We start from the raw sequence: 25807 nt of genomic DNA, 5'->3' as shown, positions 1-25807 counted from the left end.
GCAACCAGTGGTTAAAATAGTTTTAAAATGGTCAAAGCGATTGAAATCTGAATAATCAAGAGGCCAGGATTGGAGGAGCTCAGAGATTTTGGAGGGCTACAGGGCTGGAAGAGGTTACAGAGATGTGGGAGGCTTCTGAAAACAAGGATGAAAATTTGAAAATCAAAGCATTGCCAGACTGCAACCCAATGTAGGTCAGTGAGCATAACTGACTGGGCAAGAGAGGAGGTCTGTCAGCCTGCCAAAGGTCGAAGGAAGGTGGAACAGTGCACAGGACAGATCAAACTGAATGGATTGGATGTGTTTATGTTTCCCATTTCTAGCTCCTTATATTCTTACGTACAAAGCACAATCGAGCAAAGAACAGTTTCAACTCCGTGTACTTTTAACCAATGACAAATATTTGACCATCATTTCTGAGTTTTTATCGCTGAAATAAAGATACACCGTGTCTCTCAGGACATCGCAAATCCCTTTATAGCCAGTGATGGTTTATTTTGAAGTGTGGCCGCTGTTGTAATGTCTGGAAAACTAGCAGTCAATATTGTGCGCAGCAAAATCCCACAAACACCAATGTGCTAATGTGTTTTACTGATATTGGTTGAAGGACAAGTATCCACCCAGGGAGATCTGTGTGATCTTTGATCCCAGGAGGAAGACAAGATCACTGTTTAATGTCTTACTCGTATTTCTCCGACAGTTCTATTTTTCCTCAGAACTGCACTCAAAGTATTAGTCAGCCTGGATTTAGTGCTTTTATTTCTGTGGTGTGGCTTGATCCCACAACCCATTGACTCAGATGTGATAGTGCTATGCCCCGGACCACGGTTTATAGCAGTAAGGGAAATGTCGCCAGAGGACCATAGGCTGCTCTTTCCTTTGAGAGTTGACTGGTGGTGATTTAACCTAAGGGTCACCACACCACAGGTGAGGGTCAATGTCACGGAGGTGGAGCCTTCATGATTAACCTCAGCCAGTATGGGAATTGAACCAGCGTCACTGGTTGGCATCACTCTGCATGAGGAACCAGCTGCCCAGCCAACTGAACTAAAATTCTGACCTTGGGTGACTGTATGGAGTTTGTCCTTTCTCCCCATGTCTGCGTGAGTTTCCTCTGGTTGTTCCGTATTCCTCCCATAGTCCACAGATGTACAGGTCAGGTGGATTGGCCATGCTAAATTGTCCCTTACTGTCAAAAGATGTGCAGGTTAGGTGGGGTTATAAGGATCGGGAGGGGGAAGGGCATACGTTGGGTGCTTTTTCAGAGGGTTGCTGCAGACTCGATGGGCTGAATGGCCTCTTTCTGCACAGTAGTGATTCTATGGTTCTCTGGATGACAGTAGATGTATCTTCATGGTTATTTTTGAGAAAGGTCAACCATTGGATATTAATCAGTCAGTCCCACCTGCGAAGACAGGAGGTGATTGCTTCCTTTTGCTCTACAATAATTGTTTGATAACAGAGTCATGTCAGAGAGCATCCAGAGTCATTAGTAGAAGGACATGCTTTCTTTCCCTGAAAAACATTTCAGGACCGCTCAGTCCTTGCAAAGAACAGTCCTCACCTCCAAATTTCCTTTCTGCTCTCAAAATCAGTACTTATCATGCCTGTAACTCCAGTTTTGAGCTTTCTCCATTGTTTGCTCTCAGTCCCATCCACAAGAAGCTCGATGTGAGAACACATGCCTGGCTGATGTGGTACAATGTTAATGGGGCTGTAGGAACAGAGAACTTGGGGGTTCACATACACAAATCCTTTGGAAGTGGAGGACAAGTGTGCAAATTTTTTGGGAAGACGAGGGGGAAAAAAGATGGGAGTCAAAAAGTGGGAACCTACAGGCCAGTTAGTTTAACATCTATAACAGGGAAATTGTTAGAAGGTATTATTAATTAAGTTATAGTAGGGCATTCGATAAGTACAACATAATCAGACAGAGTCAACATTGTTTTGTGAAAGGGAAATCACATTGAACCAACTTATTGGAGTTCTTGGAGGAAGTAACGTGTGGATAAAGGGGAACTGGTGGATGTATTGTACTTCGATTTCTGGAAGGCATTTGGTAAAGTGGCACATCAAAGGATATTGCAGAAAATATAAACTCATGGTGTAGGGGGTAACATCTGTGGAGAGAGAAGGAAGCTAATGTTTTGAGTCTGGGTGACTCTTTGTCAAGTTGCTGAGTGTATGAATTGCAAAACACTAGTATGCAGGTACTACAAGTAATTAGGAAAGCTAATAATGTTATAATTTATTGCAAGGGGGCATGGTTGCACAGTGGTTAGCACTGCTGCCTCTCAGTGCCAGGGGCCTGGGTTCGATTCCAGCTTTGGGGAACTGTCTGTGTGAGTTTGCACGTACTCCCAAAGTCTGCATGGGTTTCCTTTGAATGCTCTGGTTTCCTCCCACAGTTCAAACATGTGCAAGTTATGTAAATTGGCCATGATCAATATATGGGGTTATGGGAATAGGGCAGGAGAGTGGGCTTAGGTAGAGTGCTCTTTCAGAGGGTCAGTGCAAACTTGATAGCTGAATGGCCTCCTTCTGCACTGTACGGATTCTATAGGAATTGTTATGCTTCAGTTATAGAGAGCACTAGTGAGACCACATGTAGAATACTGTGTACAGTATTGGCCGCCTTATTTAAGGAAGGCTATAAATGCATTGAAACAGTTTAGAGAAGGTTTACCAGACTAATACCTGAAATGGGTGGGTTGTCTTATGAGGAAAGGTTGGACAGAGTGGGCTTGTATCCGCTGGAGTTTAGAAGAAAGGTCAGGAGAGATTTCAATTATGCGGAAATATAGAGTTCAAATTGTTCTCTTTTGAGCAGAGATGGCTAAGGAGAGATTGGATAGCCATGTTCAAAATTATGAGGGGTTTTGATCAATTAAATCGGAGAGAAATTGTTTTCGCTTGCAGGCGAGTTTGTTAGCCAGATATAAGACAATTGGCAAAAGATCAGAGGGGAGATGACAAGAACTTTTTTTTAACGCAACGAGTTGGCATGATCTGGAATGTACTGCTTGATAAGTTGTTGGAAGTCGATTCAATTGAACTTTCAAAAGAGAATTGGGTAAAAATTTGTAAAGGGGGAAAAAAATGTGTGGCTGTGGGGGGAAGCGGAGGGTCATGTGGTCCGGGACTATTCAGCTCACCTGCACAGCCATGGTGTGCTGACTCGTCTCCTTTTTGCTGTAAGGTTTTTTTTATTATGCAATAATGAATTATTAATGCAAGCTTCAAAATACATTTTCAGAACCCACTCTGACAGTGATGGTTCATCTCTTCTCTCTGGTGACACAAGTGCCAGCCCTACAAAAATGGATTCCGTTTACAGCAAGACTGCCAAACAGTGCCTCGAGGAGATATCTGGTAGGTGACCTGGTCTGATAAAATTTCACAATTTAGTTCAGAAATGTTCTTCTTTAAACCGATCCACCTGAATGAATAAAGGAGGTAGGTTGCCCCTGGCAATGTGGGGTTAGTTGTTGACAATGGCAGTTGTGAGATATTTTTGATGAATAATGGAGTTGTTAGTTTGCACCCGGACTTAGAACAATGAGAGGGCATGGATCAAAATTGAGCAGGACTTGATAATTAAGCAAGTAGGTTTGAGTTACTATTTCTCGTTGTTTCTTGATGTGCGTGATGCTGTGAATGATCCATTTGCCCCCCCCCATCACTGGTTATTATTGAGAAGGTGATGGTGGGCCGACGTGAACTGCTGCAGTCCATGTGTTTATTGTGGAAAGAGAGAAAGGAAGAAGGAAAGATTGATTGCATTTTTCACAACATCAGGACACCCAAAAGTACTTTAAATCCAATTAACTGCTTTTTGAAGTGTAGCCAATTTACACAAAACAATCTCCCATCCGTAACTACCCTTGAGAAGATGGTGGTGAGCGTTTTTTTGAACCACTGCAATCCATGTAGTGTAGATACACCCACAGTGCAGTTAGGGAGTGAATTCCAGGATTTTGATGGTGAAGGAATAGTTGATATATTTCCAAATCAGGATAGTATATGATTTGGAGGGAAACTTCCAGGTGGTGGTATTCCCATGTGTCTGCTGCTCTTGTTCTTCTCAACGGTAGAGGTTGTGATTTAGAATGTGCGATAAAAAGAGCCTAGGTGAGTCGCTGCAATGCATATTATAGATGGTACATATTGCTGCCCCTGTGCATTGGTGATAGAGAGAGTTAATGTTTAAGGCGATGGAGGGGGTGCTGACCAAGTGGACTGCATTGAGCTTCTTGAGTGTCATTGGAGCTACACTTACACTCCTGATTTGTGCCTTGTAGACCTGGTGCTGTTAAGCAGAAATGCTAACCATTGTGCCCCTGCGCTGCCCTCTTCTGAACTCTCTCCTGGACCGTAATATTCTTCCTGCAATTTGTTTCCCTGAATTGAACACAATATTCCAGCTGAGACCTAACTAGAGTTTTAAAGATTCATCATAATTACTTGCTTTTGTGCTTTATTCCTCTATTAACAAAGGTTTTGAGTACATATGGCCCGTGCAGACTCGACACGTTAATTCTGTATCTCTCAGCACAGATGCTGTCTGGCTGCTTTCTGGTTTTATTTCAGATTTTCAGCATTTACAGTAGTTTACTTTTATTTTGTGATTTTTTTTGGCAGGAGGAAAGTTTGTAGTGGAGCTGCACAGTGATCACTGTAGGAATCTTTGCTTTTCCTAATATATATCCCCAAATAATTACAAACCCAGGTGAAGAGGGATGACTGGCTCTGTGTCTTTATTCAACTCATCCTCTGCTGGTTTAAACGAACAAGATTCTCTTTCCTTTTTTAAAAATTTGTTAACTGGACCTCCATCCCTGATTTAAGAGGCAACCACATTGCTGTGCGTCTGCAGTCCCATGTTGACCCTTCCCTAAAGAACATTAATAAACCATTGACATACGGGAGAACAACAATAATGGTTTGATGGTCATCCTTAGACTTTGAATTGCAGATTTCATATTTGACCATCTGCTGTGGTGGGATTCGCACCTGGGTCCCCTTGGGTCTGTGGGATTACTAGTCCAGCGACAATACCACTACGCCACTGCCTCCCCATGTGGATACCGTTTCCAGATCCAATAGTTATGTTTAGAGAGGAGCTAATTTAACCAGACTTTCTTGGGTTAAGATACAGTGAGTTTATTAACTGCTAAAAAAGGTCAGGAGAAATGGTAAAACACACGCATCTGCATTCATATGGAATAGAAGTAAGAATTAAGTCCAATTGTAAGTAAATATAAATAAAAAATTATGCGGTACAGGCCTTGAGTTGTGGGGGGAGTAGGTGATGACCATCAGTCGGTGGCCATCAGGAATTGATTCCCGTACAGTTGACACCTGCAAGCGAGAAGTGGATTCTTTGGTTCAGGTGTCCTGAACCACTTCTCGCTTGCAGGTGTCAACTATACGGGCATCAGTTCTTTTTCAGCTGCAATCCTTTTGTTGGCTGGCTGACTTCCACGGTCAGAGAGTTTTGGACATCCCTGCAAAAGCTGGTTATTTCATTTATGCAGGCGAATTGATTCCGTTACTGTATCACACACCTTCAGTATGGAAAACCTACAACTGCTTTTCCTCTCAGCATACACCCGCGCGCGCACACACACTTCTTTTTGTGTACCAAAACGAAACCAGAACACACTAGTGGTCGAGGCAATTGCACCCAGGGTTTTTGAGATGAGATGGCAATTATGTTCCTTTGTCATTCCTGGGGATGGTGATCAGTTTTTGGATGCCTTTAGAATCACCTTGTCTGGAAACATAGGGAAGAGTTCCATTATTCCCTAGAGAAACAGCTGCAGCCATTCCTCCAGTGCTAACTGCAGACTCCTCAGCCTGGTTCCGGCTTTCTGTCCATTTCACAATACAAAACTCAGGTCCTATTAAAGTACAATATTTCCGTGTATAATCCCAAGCTGCCAGAACAGTATTAATGACCGATATCTTGGTGCACAGGACTTCATTTCAAAATTTGTGGATGATACAAAACTTGGAAGTATTGTGAACTGTCAGGAGGATTGACAAACTGGTGAAATGAACGGACAGATGAAATTTAATGCAGAGAAATGTGAAATGAATCATATCGTGAGGAAGAACACAGAGATACAATATAAAATTAAGGGTACAATTCTAAGAGAATGCAGGAGCAGAGGGACTTGGGTGTATTTGTACATAAATCATTGAAGGTGGCAGGACAGGTTGATAGAGCAGTTAATCAAACATAGCAGAGAGTACAAGAACAAAGAGGTTATGTTGAACTTGTATCAGTCACGAGCTCAGCCTCGGCTGGAGCATTGCGTCCAATTCTGGGCACCACATTTTATTCAGGCTATGAAGGGAGGCTGCAGAAAAGATTTGTGCAAATGGTTCTCGGGATAAGGAATTTCACTCAGATAGAAAGTTTGGAGAAGTTGGAGCTGTTTTCCTTGAAGAAGGGAAGGTTGAAAGGAAATTTAATAAAGGTGTTCAAAAATGAGGGGCGGGATTCTCCGACACCCTGCCGGGTCGTAGAATCCCTGTTGGGGGGGGGGGGGGGGGGGGGGGGCGTGAATCCCCCCCCCGGCTCCGACGCGGCTGCCGTAGTCTTCGGCGGCGGTTTTCGGGCAGGGATCACGGCACGGCCCCCCGGCAATTCTCCGGGCCCCAATGGGCCGAGCGGTCGTCGGTTTCTGGCCAGCCCCGCCGGCGTGGATTGAACATGGTCCCACACGACGGGACCCGGCAGGAAAGTTGGCTGGTGGGGGGGCGCGGGGGGATCCGACTCCGGGCGGATGGGGGGTGGCCCACAGAGGCCTGGCCCGCGATCGGGGCCCACTGATCTGCAGGTGGGCCTGTGCCGTGGGGGCACTTCTTCCTTCCGCGCCGGCCCCTGTAGGGCTCCGCCATCGCCGGTGCGGAGAAGACTCCTCCCCCCCCCGTGCATGCGCTAGAATAGGCCGGTCGGTCTGCGCATGCGCTGAACCACGCCGGCGATTCTGGGCATGCGTTAACTCGCGTAGTCCCATCCGAGCCGGCCCAGCGCCCAGAAGTGCGGAGAATTCCACAACTTCTGGCCGGCTAGACGCCGGAGTGTTTCGCGCTGTTTTTTAAGCCAGCGTCGGACCATCGCGCCAATTCGGGAGAATCCCGCCTGAGGGGTCTGAATGGAGTTGATAGGGAGAAACTGTTCCCATTGGTAGAAGGATCGATAATTAGAGAGCACAGATTTAAGACAAAAGAAGCAACAGCGAAATAAGGAGAAACCTTTTCACGCAGCGAGTGGTTGAGGTTTGGAATGTGCTTCCTCAGGGTGTGGTGAAGGCAAGTTTGATTGAAACATTCAAAAGGGAATTGAACTGTTTTCTGAAAAGAAAGAATGTGCAGAGTTACGAGGTGAAGGCAGGAGAATGGTACTACCTGAATTGTTCATTCGGACAGCCGGTGCAGACACAATGGGCCAAATGGCCTCGTCTGCACGGTAACAATTGTGTGATTCTGTAATCAGATTCCACAGGATCTTTTAAAGGGCAACGAGACGTGCATTTGCAGGACTAGAGTGTGTGACTAAATTGGACTTCATAGAGCCAGCACAGGCATGGCAGAATTGTCGAGGGATCTGGGAACAGGGTGGATAATGACAGGAGAGGTTTTGGAAGGTGGGAAACTACTCCTTCCACAATGTGAGTCCTTTGATCATGCACAGAGTGCCTTTGAAAGTGGGAACCGCCAGCCCCCACCACTGACCCTACCCCATGCAGGAGCCCCCAAGCAACTCCGGTGGGTTTGATTCTTGTGCTCTCCACATAGCGAGTCCACTGCCCACCTTCCGCCATTGGGTCACTACCAGCAGGGGCCGGTTGAGGCCCACTTTAGGGCATCATTAATGCAAGGGCAGGAGAGCCTTTCACAGAGTTTCACACCTTGGACTTAATCAGGTGGAGTTGGAAAGATGATGGGTGGGGTCGTCACCTAGTCTCCTTCCACAAAATTAAATACTTACCTGCCACCAAACTCACCACTGGGAGAGGACATTAATCCTGTCCTACGATTAGCAGATAAACTATAGTTTCTTTTGTTGAACATGCTACTGGCAGAACTAATAGAAGTAAAGCTTATTTGATAGATGGGATTTTCAGAAAGCTTTTGACAAGTTTTCACCTTGTAGTTATTGGCTCAGACAGGAATTCCAGGCAGTAAAATTAAAGATTATTGCAGCAGATAGAAAATTGCTTTGAAAAGAGGAAATCAAGCGTAACAAGCAATTGGAACTTTCGAGGTTATGTAGCAGTTTAGTCAAAAATATTAATCAATTCTGAGACAGTTGCTATTTTAATTATCTATTTAAAGAATAAGAAATAAGGAACTTGCAATTTACATATTAAGTGTCCTTCCCAATCGGATGAAGTCTCATAACCAAAGTATGGTCATTGTTGTTTCGTACCAGCTGATTAGTGCATAGCAAGCTCCCACAAACATCAATGAAATTAGTGATGAGATCCGCTCTTTCAGGCCTTGGCTAAGAGGTCAATATGGGCCAAAATATTGGAAGAACTCTTCTTTGATGAGTGCCGTGGAACGTTTTACATTCACCTGAAAAAGCAAACGGCATCGGCTTAACTTACATAGAGTCATATGTAGAACATAGAAGCAAGAGGAGGCCATTCAACCCTTCGAGCCTGCTCTGCCATTCATTATGATCATGGCTGCTCATCAAGTTCAATATCCTGATCCTGCCTTCCCCCATATCCTTTGATCCCTTTAATCCATAGAGCTATATCTAATTCCTTCTTGAAATTGCATAACATTTTGGTCTCCACTACTTTCTGTGGCAGTGAATTATACGGATTCAACACCCTCTGGATAAATAAATTTCTCCTCAGCTCAGTCCAAAACGGTTTACCGCTTATCCTCAAACTATGACCCCTGCGCGCTTACTTGATGCACGAGGACACCAATATTTTGCTGAGTAACCACCTCTCTCAATTTACACCCATTCACATAATAATCTGCCTTCCTATTTTGCTGCTGAAGTGGAGAACCTCCCATTTATCCACATTTTACTGCATCTGCCATGCATGTGCTCACTCACTCAGTCTGCCCAAATCCCACTGGAGCACCTCACAGCTCACCCTCCCACCCAACTTTGTATCATCTACAAAGCTAGAGATACTACATTTCGTTCCCTCGTCCAAATCATTAATATATAATGTGAACAGTTGGGGTACCAGCACAGATCCCTGCGGTATCCCACTAGTCACTGCCTGCCAATTGGAAGAAGACCCATTTATTGTAAATTGTTGCTTCCTGTCCGTTAACCAGCTTTCTATCCATCTCAAGACACTACCCCCAATCCCATGTGCTTTAACTTTAAAACTTCTCATCCAAAAGACAGCACCTCTAACAGTCCAGCGCTTCCTCTGTCTTGGTACTGCGAATGCCAGCCCGGAATGTGCACTTATGTTGCTGGGCTAGGACTTTAGTGCATCACTTTCTAAGTCAGAGGTGAGTTTGCAGCACATTGAGCCACCATGGACTACGAGTAGGTAGTAAGATAAACATTAAACATTTGCTGGTAATAAATAGGACAAGTTTTAACCAACGGCTGAATGCTGAAAACGGAAAAAAAATAATAAATTTAATATTCAATGGAACAAAGGTACAGGATACTGATGTTGTGAGGAAGCCTGGATATATAATGGCTAAAGCTGTGAATTCTCAGTGGATAACTGTAAAGAGAGCGACATCGGGGCTGCAGATAGAATTGCACCAAATTTCCAGCACACTGACTGACCATTTAAACCAACACGGGTGTGCATATATTTATGCTTCACATGAGCCCCTTCCTATTCCTTTCACCTCACCCTTTCACCTTATCCATCTATTGTATTCTCCTTCATGTGTTTATCCAGCTTCCTCTTTAATTCATCTGCTATTCACCTCAACTATTCAGCGTGATGGTGAGTTCCACGTTCTCGCCTCTCTCTGGGCAAAGACGTTTCTCCTGAATTCCTCATTGGATTTATTAGTGATAAATGGTTTGGTCTCCACCACAAGAATCTTCTTTACATCTACCCTATCAAATCCTTCTTTTATTAAAAAAAAACTCTTATCGGGTCACTCCTCAGTCTTCTGTGCAGAGAAAGGAGTCCCAGATATTCAGTCTGTTCTGATTGGTTTAACCTCTCGATTCTGACAATATCTTTGTAAATCTTTTGCATCCTCTCCAGCAGCCTCCTATATCCTTTAATAATCTGGAGACCAGAAACTATTGCAAAGCTACACAGTGTAGGAATGAATAGATTGTCCTGTGATTGTACTTTATTGATAATGCGGTGAGCAGCTCCAACCACCTTAAATATGCCTCTATTGTTTTTAACATAAAAAGATTAGAAATAGATGCAGGAGTAGGCCATTTGGCCCTTCAGGCCTGTTCCACCATTCAATTAAACCATAGTTGATCGGATTGTGACCTTAATTTCAGCTTCCTGTTTGCCCCCCGTAACCCTTGATTTCCTTATGCATCGAGATCTGTCAAACTCGGCCTTGAACATATTCAATGACCCAGCATCTACTGCCTTCTGTGGAAATAATTCCAAAGATTAACAATCTTTTAAGAGGAGAAACTCTTCCTAAATAAAAAATCTTTTATTTTAAAACTGTACCTCCTTGGTCTAATCTCCCCCACAAAGGGAAACATTCTCTCAGCATCCACACTGTCAACCCACTCCCCTCAGAATTCTGTATGTTTCAATAAGATTGCCTCTCATTCTTCTAAAACCCAAAGGGCATAAGCCGTAACCTGCTCAACGTTTCCTCAAAGGTAACACCCTTCATCCCAGGAATCAGCCTAGTGAACCGTCACTGAACTGTTTCCGATGCAAGTATATCCCTCACTACGTCTGAAGACCAAAAATGTGCACAGTAAAATTCATAGAATCCCTACAGTGTAGAGTGGGGCCATTTGGCCCATCGAGTGTGCACTGACCCTCTGAAAGAGCACACTAGTCAAGCCCACTTCCCCACGCTATCCCAATAATACCATAACCTAACCCACGCATCACTATTCACTAAGGAACAATTTTACATAGCCTTTCCAATTGTAGCAAGACTTCCCTTCTTTGTATTCCATCGCCCTTGCAATAAGACCATCATTCCACTTCCCTTCCTTTTTTTTTATTTATTTTAAATTTTTTTTATAAATTAGATTAGCCAATTCATTTTTCCAATTAAGGGGCAATTTAGCATGGTCAATCCACCTAGCCTGCACATCTTTGGGTTGTGGGGGCGAAACCCACGCAAACACGGGGAGAATGTGCAAACTCCACACAGACAGTGACCCAGAGCCGGGATCGAACCTGGGACCTCGGTGCCGTGAGGCAGCAGTGCTACTCACTGTGCCACCGAGCTGCCCACCACTTCCCTTCCTAATGCTGTACCTGCATGCTAACATTTTGTGATTAATTAAATAATCTGCTTTTCTATTCTTTCTTCGTAACTGGACAACCTCACATTTTCCCACATTACACTCTATTATCCACTCACTTAACCTATCTATATCTCTTTACAAACTCTTTGTATCCTCCTCGCAGCTTATTTCCTACCTATTTTTGCACCATCAGAAATTTGGCTGCAAAATATATTTGGTCCCTTCATCCAAACAATAAATGTAGAACATGAATAGTTAAGGGCTCCAGCACTAATCCCTGTGGCACTCCACAACTTACATTGTGCCCGACTGAAAATATCCATTTATCCTGATTCTGTTTCCTGTTAGTTTGCCAAACCTCTGTCCATGTTAATATATCACCCCTAACACCATAATCTCTTACCTTCTCTGGTAATGTTGCATAAATTTTAGTTGATCCAATTCAAGCTTGCAAGATTATGAAGGGAATTTTAGGCTATTGAGGGAATCAGTGATTATGGGAATAGGGTGGGAAAGTGAGGCAGAAGATCAGCGATGATCTTACTGAATGGTGCAGCAGGCTGGAGGGGGGAGTATGACCTTACACCTCCTTTTTCATATGTTCTTATGATTTGATCCCAGAAAATTAGTGAAGAGTTCAAATGACAGGGAGACACTTCATTCTCAAAAACAAAAATAAAGCACAAAAGAGGAAAAAGGTCAGCCAAGCATTGTACCCAAAGAATTTATAGTGTAAATTACCAGTGGGGGTTCCTGTCACAGGCAATATAAATGATTTCTGGAATGACAAGAGACTGAGGGAATTGCTGCGGTCAATAAGGTGGGGTTGATCCGTAAGGAAAACAGACTTGTTTCTTTGTGCTGACTTGTTCTTTAGTGATGTTGCAAAAGATTGTTTTTGGCCATTAAGCCAATGATGAAGAATTCTGGAATCAGAAATGCATGTGGAAACACATCTGTTGGATAATAATCAGAATGAAGATGAGGGATATTGAAGCCAAGCCACAGACCTTGGGGTTGGGAAGAGAAATTGTTGAACTCTCCTCATGAATGGGAGTGGACATATTGATATTAATGTCAGAATGAGCTGAGAAAGACACAAAAGATTCTGGAAATGTTTGCATGTCCTCTGTGGCTTCACCCCACCCTACCTCTGAAATCTGCTCCAACTCTACAGCCAAGGTCTGCCCTCGTCTTTTCTGACTCTGGCCATTTTTATATGTCCCCCTTGCTCTGTTCAACTCACAGGGCACTGCGTTCTGAAATCGGTTGTTAGTGTAATTCTTAGCACAATTGGAATTGTCTAGTCGGTGTTGTCCAATCGGAAAATCACATCTAATGTTGCACACTTATGTTCTGAGTTTTACAATCACAGGCCAGTTGACTACCATCAATACTTTGCCCTCAACGAAAAACCAAAGGGACAAGTTGTCTGCTAAGATGCACCTGTCATTGGAACATACAGCCTACATACCTGATAGCACACTGGGGCTGAAATTCTTATCCCGCAGTACTCATTTGTGTGGTGAGCAAAATGTCTTTTTGACTTGATTGCAGCATCCTAAGCTTGGTAGTTAACTGCTCCCCGGTGCAATCTCCATGGTAATACCGTGACCAATCAGATATGACTTGTGAACCACTCAGCATGCTGTTCTCATATAGAATAAATTGTTGCTCCTTTTGAAATTGGACATCCTTGTATGTGCTGGTGAGTACAAGATGAAAAGCTTATTAGCTAAAAGAGACATTGACTGAAAGGTCTATTTCGTCAGAGGTCCATCTCAATGCTTCTCTGTGAAATAATGCTGTGGGTTTACATCAAGCTAAGAGGTAGATTGAGCCTAAATTGAACGTGTTACCCAAAAGTTAATACCTCAAACAATGCACTATTCCCTAGGAATGTCGGCCTAGATTTTCATTGGTTTTAAATCAATAACCTTCTGGGACAGAGGCAATAATGCTACCCATTGAGCCACAGCTCACATTATTGGGGAAGTACAGGGGAGTGGGCCTGATTGAAAAATCCCTTTATTGAGCCGGCACAGGCACTATGGGCTGAACAGCCTGATTTCTGTTTTCTATGATTCTATGAACGAGGAAATAAATTGTTGAACATTCTATTACATTGGGTTCTTCATATGTTGCTTATTGGAGCTATAATTTACAGAATCATACAATCCCTACAGTGTAGAAGGAGTCCATTGGGCCCATTGAGTCTGCACCGACCCTCTGAAAGAGCACCCTACCTTGGCCCATGCCCCTACCCTATGCCCATAACCAAGCAATCCCACCTCACCTTTTGGACACAAAAGGGCGATTTGGCATGCCAATGCCCACCTAACCTGCACATCTTTGGTCTGCGGGAGCATACTGGAGAACTCTGAGGAAACCCACGCAGACACTGGGAGAACATACAAACTCCACACAGTCACCCAGGGCTGGAAATGAACCTGGGTCCCTGGTGCTGTGAGGCAGCAATGCTAGCCACTGTGCCATAGTGCTGTCTTGTACTTCTGAAGTAACAATCAGTTTGGTCATCTTTTGCCACTTAAATATCACTTCCAGTTTCTAATGTGAGCACCAGGACAGCACATGTTTTTTTTTAAATTCATTTATAGGATGTGGATACCGCTGGTTATGCCAGCATTTATTGCCCATACCTAGTTGTCCTTCAGAAGGTGGTGAGTTGCCTTCTTGAATCGCTGCAGACCTTGAGGTGTAGGTACACCCACTGTGCTGTTACGGAGAAGGTTCCAGGATGTTTGCCCAGTGACAGTGAAGGAGCAGTGATATATTTCCAAGACAGGGTAGTGAAGATGAGATTGAGTATGCTTTTCCCTCCTGTTGGTTCCCTCACCACCTGCTGCAGTCCCAGTGTAGCAGCTATGCCCTTTAGGACCCAACCAGCTCGCTCTGTGGTGATACTGCCAAGCCACTCTTGGTGATGTACATTGAAGTCCCCCACCCAGAGTCCCTTGCTACCCTCAGTGCTTTCTCTGTGGTGTTCAACGTGGAGGAGTACTGATTCATCAGGTGGCTGGTACGTGGTAATCAGCAGGAAGTTTCCTTGCCCATGTTTAACCTGAAGCCATGAGACTTCATGGGGTCCAGAATCTATGTTGAGGACTCCCAGGGCAACTCTCTCTTGACTGTATACAACTGTGCTGCCACCCCTGCTGGGTCTGCCTGTGAGACAGGACATACCCAGGAACGGTGATAGTGGTGTCTGGGACATAATCTGCAAGCTATAATTATGTGAGTTTGACTATGTCAGTGAGACAGCTTACCTAGTCTGTGAGACAGCTCTCCCAACTTTGGGGCAAGCCCCCAAATGTTAGTAAGGAAGAATTTGCAGGGGCAGCAAGGCTGGGTTTCCGGCGCCTGGTTTAATGCTGGGTGGTCCTTCTTCATTTATTTTTTTGTGTTTTCGTCGCGGTTGAATACAACTAGGCCATTCAAGAGTCAATCACATTGCTATTGGTCTGGAGTCACATGTAGGCCAGACCAGGTAAGCATGGCAGATTTCCTTCCCTAAAGGACTTTAATGAATCAGATGGGTTTTTACAACAATCGGCAATAGTTTCATGGTCATCATTAGACTTTTGATTCCAGATATTTTATTGAGTTTAAAATTCCATCACCTGCCATAGTGGGATTTGAACCTGAGTCGTCAGATCATTATTTTGGTTTACTAGTCCAGCAACAATACCACTATGCCACCCGCCTCTCCATCTTGCTACACAAAGTTCATGTTATAATGTGAACTATGAAGTGAGCTTAATTTAAAACTGCTCCCTGTAATTAATACTAAAGTCGGCCCTTGTACATTATGTGGTATTATTTTCCACTATGTTCATTAAGCCAGCTGTGGTTTACAGCATTCTTGGGACTGATCAATGTTGTTTTATTTGGAAATATGCTTTCAATTTTAGTTAAAATAAACCTTGTGGATCTCCCCCGAAATTGTTCATGGCTGATGGAGGATGCAGTATTTTGCAAATGCGATACGTGACAGGAAATAAGTGTGACTCTGACAGGAAGTTTCAGCCTTAAGCATTGCTTTCAATATAAAAAGCTGGATAATCGCGAGACAACATTCTACTTGATCTTGAAATAGCCAACTGCAGTCTACAATTTAAAAGTACTGGATCGAATGGAAGCAAGCAATTAGCATGAATCTTACTTGAGTCAATGATCCAGTTTGCCATTTTCGTGTGCAAATATTAAAGGTCAATTGTGCAGAAATTGATTACACATGAAAAGCATTAACAGAAGGCTTGTGCTGCTCTCTTCAATACTTGGACCTATAGAAATAAAATATTTTCATTTCTACAGCTTTTCAAGACCAGGACATGCCAAAGCACTTTATAGCCAATGCTGCACTTCTGATGTGTAGTCACTGTTACAGTATAGTGAATGCAGCAACCAGTCACTGCTAAAATCTTTTTGTTTTACCTTGGAGTCTCCAGAATGAAAAATTAATCTCCAAGACATTGCGAAAAGCTCATGAGAAAATCTTATTGAGTTCTTCAGTACTGCAAACTGAATGGTGAAGATTTATCATACATACTCCAGAGACTCTACTTCAGCTGGTGTTAGAATTATTAAGGCAGTGTGTGGTGTTTGCCCTCTCTCAGTCATGCTATTGTTTTGCTGGGGGTGATCTGTTCAACCAGGCATGGCTCAATGGATAGTTGCAATTTGCTGCTAACTCAAAAGATTGTGGGTTCAAATCCCACTCCAGGGATTGAGGCCATAATGTAGGCTGGCATTTGCTCATAGCTCTAAGGGAGTGCTGCTCAGTCAGAGGTGCTGCATTATGGATGAGATGTTAAAGCGAGGCCTTGTCTGTCCTCTCGGGTAGATGTAAAAGATCCCATGGCACTATTTGAAGAAGAGCATGGGAGTTCTCCCCGATCCCCATGGCAACATTTATCCCTCAACAATGTCACAAAAGCAGATTATCTGGTCTTTATCCATTGCCATTCATGGAATCTTACTATACACAAATGGCTACCATGTGTTTTACATTGCAACACTGACTGCACATCAAAACTGCTTCATTTTGGACTTGGGTGATAAAAGGCACTATATAAATGTCACTCTTTCTTGTTTTCTTAATGAACACAATTGTGACTTATGACACAATTATATAATAGTGCTTTCTGACTTTTTGATAGTGATCAAACGCAACTCTGACCAGTGGTGAACCTCTGCAGTGATGCACCAATGTTGGTGCCAAGCGCATAGCTAATATAATGCTGTGATTGCACAGTAGGTCCATTAACATTTGGTGAGAGAAAAGACAGGTGAACATCTCTCAACCAGAGTGTTGTCAGCGCTGCTAAGATGCAGAGTTCATGAAGGCCCTTCGATTAGAAAGATTAATGCCTGACCCTCCCCCTTTCCCTTTCCATGTTCTCACTAGCCTGCTGTCCTGCTGTGTACTGCCGACATTTTGCTTTTCCTTATCTCTGATTTTCAGCACTTGCTCTTTCTACATTTCTATCTGTCTGTCTGCCAGTGTTGCCAAATCAATGTTCTGCTGACACCATCCATCATATCCACAGGGCAAATCACATTCACAACAGATGGCTTGTCCAACACTAAATTACCTTGGCACCATGATGGTGGACGTAATGCAGTGTGCATCGGCTGCTCCACACGAATAAACAGACTCGCCTGAGCTTAGAAAAAAGAAGGTAGTTCGAAAGTTGAAGATAATTGTGATAAAAATGGTCATATCAGAGGGAAAGGCATTGGAGAGAGGCTCAAACACGACTTCCACACCTAGTTCTTTAGAGACAGCTGCCCCTCATCCTTTTACATTGCCAAGTTCAGGCAAAGTCCGGCCCACTGTTGGACAATCAGGTTCAGTTCCCATAAATAGCTTACTAATGAGTACAGCAGGCTGCAAACCACACTGGAAGCAATCTTCACAATGCAATAATTAGCTCTGTTTCACCAGGCTGCACTTAGCACACAATGGAGCTAGGCGATTGAATCAAATCAGCAATCCTATTCCAGGCATAATAACATCTCACGTTGTTACCTTCTTTTAGCTTCTCTACTAACTTGTCCGTGTCCTCTTCAAACACTCGTTACCTTCAGTTACCTGTTATTCCCACTTATTCTCTGTTCCTCACTTTGTACTGTGGGATCCTCGGCAGGAGGAGGATATTCAGCCGTTGTCCAATATTCAGTTAGACTGGAACTGAAATCTACCTCAATGCTCATTGTTATAACCTGCCTGCTTACAATTGGCTGGGGACTAATGACAATCCCACGATCCTGTGGGAGTATGAGCTTCCCCAATGAGGGGGGCGGAGAAATCATTAGCAACTCCCTGCATAAATAGAGCTGGCCAGTTTGGAACCAGAGGAAGAGAGGAGTGAGCAGCAAGGGAAGTTGCTGCTGCTGCTGTTGTATATATATATATATATATGTTATTGTAAATAAATTTTATTTCTTTGTATCCTGAAAACTCATGCTGGATTCTTCGTGGCCCTCACAAAACTGGCGACTAGGATGGGATTCAAACCCACGCGTGCAAGCACAACGGAGTAGCATGATTTTCCCGGACATTGGCGCAAAAACACGCCGCACACGAGAACGGCAGGGACATGGTTTTTCTCGGCATCGGCCGATTCGGCAGTTTATGCCCGGTGACCCAGTGTTCGTTCGGAATTTTTCTGGTGGTGCCCAGTGGGTCCCTGGCGTAATCTTTTGCCAAACGGGCCCTATCTCTTACCAGGTACAAGCCCAGGGGCGCCTCCAGCGCAAACATGTAGACCATGTTCGGTCCAGAAGACTATCCCTTCCAAAGATTCCCTGCCCCAGGAGCTCATTTCTACAGCCTCAGAGACCAGACACAATGGGAAGTATTCCTCACAGTCTTCCTCTGGTGCCTCACTCAAAGCCTGCGCAGGCCGTGACAGAACCGCGTGGAGATAAAGACGCCGAGGTGATGGAGGCAGCAGACTCTGACTCCGAGATGGAGACACAAGACACCTCAGAGGGGGAATCCTCTGGCCCATGGGCCGTGGATGTACAACCGTTACGCCGTTCATCACGGAAGCACCGGTCTCCATCTCGTTACACGCCGCCCGATCCAGCGCCTTGTGCAAATGGTGTCCGGCCTGCGGCAAAACGAGTCCGACGCCCTCCTTCGCCAGGGTCTTCGGTGGATTCCTTGGACTTTGGTGGGGGAGGGATGTTATAACCTGCCTGCTTACCATTGGCTGGGGACTAATGACAATCCCACAATCCTGTGGGAGTATGAGCTTCCCCAATGAGGGGGGCGGAGAAATCATTAGCAGTCTCCCTGCATAAATAGAGCTGGCCAGTTTGGAACCAGAGGGAGAGAGGAGTGAGCAGCAAGGGAAGTTGCTGCTGCTGTTGTATATATATTATTGTAAATAAATGTTATTCCTTTGTATCCTGAAAACTCGAGCTGGATTCCTCGTGGCCCTCACAAAACTCATCTTTTCTCTGTGTCCCTTGATACTCTAACCCAATAAATTTCAATTGACCCATTTATTGTGGGTTTGGGCGAGGGGAGACCGAGGGAGTGACAGTGCCAGATTCTCAGTTCCAGAAGCTGAGTCTGAATTTCCCCCCCTCTCCGCTTTTCTCTGGATTCTCAGTAATTCATCTTCATTTCTGCTGTTACTGCCCATTCCCACCTTATTGATCGAATTTTAGAATCACTATTGCCTAACTGAGCTTTACTGCCATCAACCCCCCCTGCCATCTCTGGAGATGCTCCTGCTCACTTTACAAAGAGATTACCACCAAGGCGTCAAAGATCATTTTGAAATTCACGATTCCAAGCAATCTTGACCTGTGTAGTAAACCGCAATGCCAAATCTTGTAAAGTTTCGCACCTCTCCTGTAAACATATGGTGAAGTCCCCAAGATACCTCTGTATCAGATAGAAGAGTGCATGACTCCTATCCGGTCTCCCTTCAGGGCAATTCCCAACATATTGATACGTAATTACTTTAACTACCTTAAAAAGCTTCAACCTTAAAATTCCTGTATGGCCTGACTGACAGACGGCTGATGATGGAGTCAGACAGGCACAGCTCTCTTCCATTCTGCCACCTCCTTTTGCATAAAACTTGTGTTATTTATAATCGAGTGGCTCCAAAGCTCTTTTTTTTGCCTTTTGTTTACTCAGCCCTTTCAGGAGCTGCAGCCACTGCAGTAGAGAGAGAGAACAGGGATAGATTTGAGATGCAGGTTGAATACTAAAAGAGGTGTGCCTGGCATTGGGCACACAGATATTCCATCTCTTTCATTGCTTCCTGCACATTCAAGTGGGTGCTACATTCACAGCAGCCTCACTGCTGCCCGCTCCAAGGGACCGTCTCTCTCTCTCTCTCTCGCTCGCTCTCTCTTTGCATTTTAGTTCTCGGGGGTGGTTGGTGTGAAGGTTCGCCTCGATGCTTCTTCTCGTGAGAGGAATATTCGTCTGCTCATTTTTCGATCTTGTATTTATCCTGTCCTGACCTTGTCGTATCGGAGGAGCTTCGTCAAAGATATGAAGACTTACAGAGGCGGCAATCACTCAACCTGTCATCTGAAGAAGCAGCTCGCACAATTTGGCTTGTGGGGATTTCTCCACAACAGTGAAAGACTATTCGGCACACTCTTCCTGCCTGAGCGCACATCATGTTATTTAAACATCACTGCAGTGTCAGTGATATAAGGGGGAGCTGCACTCGTGACACATCCTGCCTTCCCCTAGAGAGATTGGAATCGCTCCTTCATCCGGAAGATGTAGCTGTGGCTGTCACGAGTGGATGGGTAGAATGTCAGGGTCTGGGAGCGTCATGGTGAAGATCTTTGTGACTCTAGTGAACACACTCTATCCTCTGATCGGGGACTGAGCTTCCAGCCACCGAAAGGCAAAGAGAAGAGGGAGGATGATGCAAAGGTCATCAGATCTGTCAGTATTAAGAACTGCGGTGCCACACATGCTACCTCCCTGCGCAGGCAGAAGTCCCTAACGAACTTAGCATTGCTGGGCGAAGGCGGGCGCAGGCTGTACCTGCTCAACGGCAGGGGCTGGGTGGAAGATGGGGTGGAGCGGGGTGCCATGCCATTCAGTGGGGAGTTCAGGTCTGGTGCCTGCCCGCTATCCAGGTCCCTCTCCGTCTCCGAGCACTCGCTCCCTCGAGCTGGCACAGATATGAAGGAAGCTTGTGCGCCCGGGATGGATGGAAATGGCCAGATAGCAGGCACAGCCTTCAGATGCCAGCGGACTGAAGTCAAACTCACCAATAAACTTACTAAATTCAGCACTGCCAATAGTAAGTCAGAGGATGAAATTCTTACTGGAGAGTGTAAGGTTATGAGAAAGCAGAAAGTGCTGGAAGAAGTGGGCTGTCCTCGAGAAGGAGTTGCTCAGTTAGACACAGATATCATCCTAACCATGCTGGGAGACCTGGAACAAGTACTTTACACAAATCTACTTGGTGAGTATATTTGCTCTGTGGAACATTTAAAAGAATATATATTGTGGATATTAATTGAATACAGCCATTTAGTTGGGAGCTCTTTTCTTGTTGTTTATCTCTTTCAATGTTTGGCTTTCCACAAAACAACGGTTACAATTTATATTGTCTGTGACCCACAGGTAAAATAATGATCCATCTTATCAAGAAGCATAGTGAGGCACACTGCGGCATTGATGATTTGTGAATCACTAAACCTATTGAAAGATATTGCTCGAAAAACTGTGAACTTCTCAATAATGTCCTAAGACACTGTGATGGACGATTGAAACTAATTATTCTGTCCTACAATTGACTCGTTGTGTATTCAGCAACATTTTCCTATTACACATTAACCATTGCTAGCCTGTTTGAGTCATTGAACCAATCTAAGTCATTGGCTGCAATTGATATAACTTGTGGGCCAAGAAATTCATTAGTGTTGTGCCAGTTTTTAAGTGCAAAGTGGGCGCCTCAGTATTCATTATGGCAGGCAATCTGAGGCACTTCTTCAATTGCCAGAAGTGTGACACCCACCATATTTGTAAGAACCAGGAAAAAGAGCCACATTTTATTCTTTCAATATGCAGGTAATGAGTTTACCAATCCGAGTCCTCCTTTTGCAAGCATTGGTCAACCCTGAAAGCCTGGTGTGCATGTAGCCTCATGGTTATTTAATGGGCCTCTGGAGGATGTCACCAAAACAATGGCCAGAATTTTCAGGATGGCGGGTATTCGGCCACATCACCACTGACTCCAGCAGGCCTGATGCTATTTCACGCTGCAACGAGCATCGATTGGTGGAAGGTGGGACTTCCACCGATCACTGGGAAGAAGTTCCACCTTGAGGAGATGACGGCCAACATGATTGGCTGTCACCTTAACTGTTATTCCAGGAACAGCGCTGTAGTGGCCAGAAGAGGCACTGCTGCCAGCTGTCTGGAACAAAACGGCAGGAACTGGAGGAATGTTAAGGGGCAGGGATTACGTATCAATGGGGTTGGGAGGGTGTTGGGAAGGTCTTGGGGTTGCAAAGAGGGAGATTAGCATTTCCGGGAGTTTGGTCGGTGAGGAGGGCCTCCAAGCGAGGGAACTCCCACTCAGAAGGAGGGTTCTGATGGTGACGCCCTCCCGTCCCCTCTTTTTGCTGGAGATCAAACTTTGTTCAATTTCACCCCCACCCCCCAAATCTATCATCCGCCTGCCAGCCGAAAAATTGAGGCTGAGCAGGAAAAGACCTTTAAATGAATGTTAAGTGGTCACTGTAGAGCCTTAATTGGGGCAAGGGCGGGTTTCCAGTCTGAGGTCGTGCCACAACCAGGTGGGGGCTGACAGAACTCAGAAGGAATCCAGACCACACAATTTTACCCCCCCCTCCCCCCCCAACTGCCTGAGAACCTGGCCAATAGGTTTGTTGAAAAGATTACTCACTTGAATGTGGAGGAACAGCATGTGTCAACTGCTCTGTAGCTTTTATTTAAACAAGGCCCAACTTCAGACGAACCTCTTCCAAAACTGCCCGTGCAAACCAATCTCTATGCTGTAGAAAGTTCTGGAATCCATGGAATCCAACTGAGAATTATTTTCACAATGGTGAAATGATGGCAATAGAATTTGGTTCCTTAATTCTGTTTCTTGAGAAGTTCAAGAGGCCATGAGTTCCAGACGCTTGGTGCCAAAATGAATCCAAACGAGTGTTTGGCCAGCCGTAATGAGCCAATTAGATGAGTGTCACCCACAACAACTGGAACGGAAGAAATAGCATTTATATTGCGCCTTTCACATCCTTGGAATATTCTCCAGTGCTTCACAATCAATGAAATGCTTCTGGAAGTGTAATCCTGTCATAATGGAGAAGGGTGTGGCAGCCAATCTACACACAGCAAGCTCCCATTAAGAGCAATGGCAGAAATCACCCTGAGGTGAATTTACTTGGTGATTTCTCCAGTTGTAACTTCAGTGCAGTTTTTCTAGAAATGAAGGTGTGAAGGTGATTTTCAAAGGATGCCATCAGTCGGGACTGAAAGTCAGGTCACCTTAGTCCATCGATGACCAGGGGCTACTTGATAAAAAATTCAACCTTGCCTAAATGAGACGTCAGGCTACTTAAATCCACAACTGATGTCTTACAACAGTTGTTGCAGTTCGATCGCCAATATCAGGAAAAAAAACCCAGCAGAATTTCAGGGTTGGGGACACCTATCTCCTCCCTTCCCTCCAAGGACGTTTACAAAAAGTTAAACAACTTCTGGAGCTTCTTCTGGTTTTGAGCCAGAGGCCCTGGTTTGACTGAAATTTCCCATTTGGGTCCTACTGCTAGGAATTATATCAGGGCCCGGCAAACCGAAGGTAAAAAGGACCCAGGCCAATTTTGAGTGGGCGTCCTCTCTGCCCATTTAGTGGAACAAGGATAAAAACTCAGGCTTGTTAGGTCCAGTCAGCTTTAAGGGTCTGTAGATGACCTGTGCCTTTTAGCTGCCCACCAGCCTGCTTCACTCAGGTAAAACAAAACACCCCATCCATTTTACAGTCACTCCCAGCAACAGTTTCTGGTGAGGCTTCTTAAGACTTAAAAACTCCCGAGGGTGCCCTTTCGCTTTCTGCACATCAGTGAATCCCTATCACTTTTAGAACAAGACTGAGCACGGGAATATTTAAATAAAAAAGTAATTATATGAGAATAGCTAATAACCTGGGATGCATCTAGGGATTAGCAATCAGAATTGATTTAATTTATCTTTAGATTGATCGCGGATTTAAATAAGCATTGTCATGTTTAAATATGACTGCTCAGTAAAGTATCTGGGTTGTGTAGATTATCTACAGTCAGTGCACTTCTGGTAAATTTACCAAACATTACGTGACATAGAAACAGGTGGAGGCCATTCAGCCCCTCAAGTCTCTTTCACCATTCAATGAGATCCTGACTGATCTGATTCTCAAATTCATCTACTCACCTTGGCTCCATATCCCTTAAACCATTTACCTGACAAATCTCTTTCAAACCCAGTTTTAAAATTTTTAATTGACCCCCAGACTCAGCAGCTGTTTGTGGGAGAGAGTTCGGATTTTCACTCCCCTTTGTGTGAAGAAAGGCTTCTGGCACCACCCTGAAGGGACATGGTTCTAATTTTAAAAAAAAAAATTTAGAGTACCCAATTATTTTTTTCTAATTAAGGAGCAATTTAGCCTGGCCAATCCACCTAGCCTGCACATCTTTGGGTTGCGGGGGCGAAACCCACGCAAACACGGGGAGAATGTGCAAACTCCACACGGACAGTGACCCAGAGCCGGGATCGAACCTGGGACCTCGGCGCCATGAGGCTGCAGGGCTAACCGACTGCGCCACTGTGCTGCCCTCTTGGTTCTAATTTTATTATGGACAGAATTGTTACAGTTCAGAATTGGAGGGCATTTGGCCCATCGTGTCTGTACCAACTCTCCGAATGAGCAATTCACCTAGGCCGGGATTCTCTATCACCTACTGCCAGTAGTGGGGTCCCCTGAAGTTGCGGACAATCGAACAATCAGAATGGGCACTGGCCGTCGCTGGGTGCCGATCCGATCGCAATTCTCTTCCGGCCCAGCACTTACAGCGGGTTCGGGGTTCGCGCCTGTGCATCAGCGGGAGGATGTAAATGAATGCAAATTGGACTTAATGATCCATTTACAGCCCTCCATGATTCTCCTCCGGTCCTCTGGGCTGGGAATCGTGTGGGCACGGATTATTGCAGGTCTCACCAAACCTGAGCTTGACATGGTGGCCCTCATGCTGGACCAAGGGTGTAACCCCTTCAGGGAGTTGCCCCAAAGCCAAAAGTGTTCCGAGGGTCCACCCTCACCGCCCACCCCTACCACCCTCTAGCTTGAAAGTTAGAGAGCAGTCCCGACAGGGGTATGACAGAAATTACAGTTGTAACACTTACCTGGTGGCGCCATGTGTACATTCCTGGAAAGAGAGCAGCTGTGATCTGTCTTTCAACCCTTCAGATTAATAGCTGCGAGTCATTATTTCCAGTAGTGGGCTGTGATGAACGGCTTCCATGAAACAGCTGCAGCTGTGATTCAATTCGTCTTCCTTCATGGGTGTGCTTCTAAGAAACAAAAACCTCAATGTTTACAAACATCAACCACATCAAAGAGAGGTAAGTGCAATCCAGTCACTCAAGCATGAGATTGCAATGCACTTATGTCTCTTTGATGTGGTTTATGTTTGTAAACATTGGGAATTTCAGCACTTAGAGGCACTCACCCATGAAGAGAGATGAATGATGAAAGCCTGCAGCTGTTTCAAATGGCAGCCTGATAACACGATTTCCTCGAGAACCCCACCTTATGCATGGCGAGGATACTGAATAGCATCCTGATTTGCGCTCCCATGGGGAAAGGTAATCTACAGCAATTCTCCTCTGGTGTGTGAACATAGGGTTGGATTCTCCGATTGCTGATGGCGAAATCGCTTTTGGCGATTAGAAAGACAATCCATTTCTAATCCGAAATCGGGGATTGCACCCCCTCCAAAACAGCATCATTGGTGAGTAAGCTGCACACCGTTGGGACGGCCTCACGACGTCACCTGAAGCCATCCCCCGATGCTCCGCCCCCGATGGGTCGACTCCCGACGGCGTGGGCACATGTGCTCTGATGTCTTGTCAACCTTGCTGAGAGAGTTCCAGGATTTTAACCCAGTGACAGTGAAGGAACGGCAATATATTTACAAATCAGGGCGCTGAGTGACTTGTAGGGCCTCCAGTGGTGGGGTTCCCAGGCTGCTGCTGCTTGTCCTTCTGGATGGTATTGATCATGGGTTTGGAAGATGCTGTCTAAGGAACCTTAGCTAGTTACTGCAGTGCATCGTGTAGATTGTACACACGGCTGC

The 25807-nt window shown here is 44.9% G+C and overlaps 1 protein-coding gene across 12 annotated transcripts in view; it reads left to right on the top strand.

Annotated features, from left to right (window-relative positions):
* Nucleotides 1-25807, top strand: part of nav3 (neuron navigator 3) — an 838834-nt gene that overhangs the window by 579032 nt on the left and 233995 nt on the right. For 11 of the 12 annotated variants that reach the window (XM_038781097.1, XM_038781098.1, XM_038781101.1 and 8 more), the window contains one exon: nt 3257-3372. In XM_038781097.1, coding sequence (XP_038637025.1) covers nt 3257-3372 — 116 coding nt within the window. Of the gene's footprint in view, nt 1-3256; nt 3373-19572; nt 20911-25807 lie in introns of those variants that run through there. The other variant, XM_038781104.1, reaches the window with a different exon arrangement.

This window comes from Scyliorhinus canicula, chromosome 20 (assembly GCF_902713615.1).
Source record: "Scyliorhinus canicula chromosome 20, sScyCan1.1, whole genome shotgun sequence".
Classification (NCBI taxonomy): Eukaryota; Metazoa; Chordata; class Chondrichthyes; order Carcharhiniformes; family Scyliorhinidae; genus Scyliorhinus; species Scyliorhinus canicula.
Note: the sequence above shows the minus strand (reverse complement) of the source record. Positions and strands in the feature narration are given on the sequence as shown.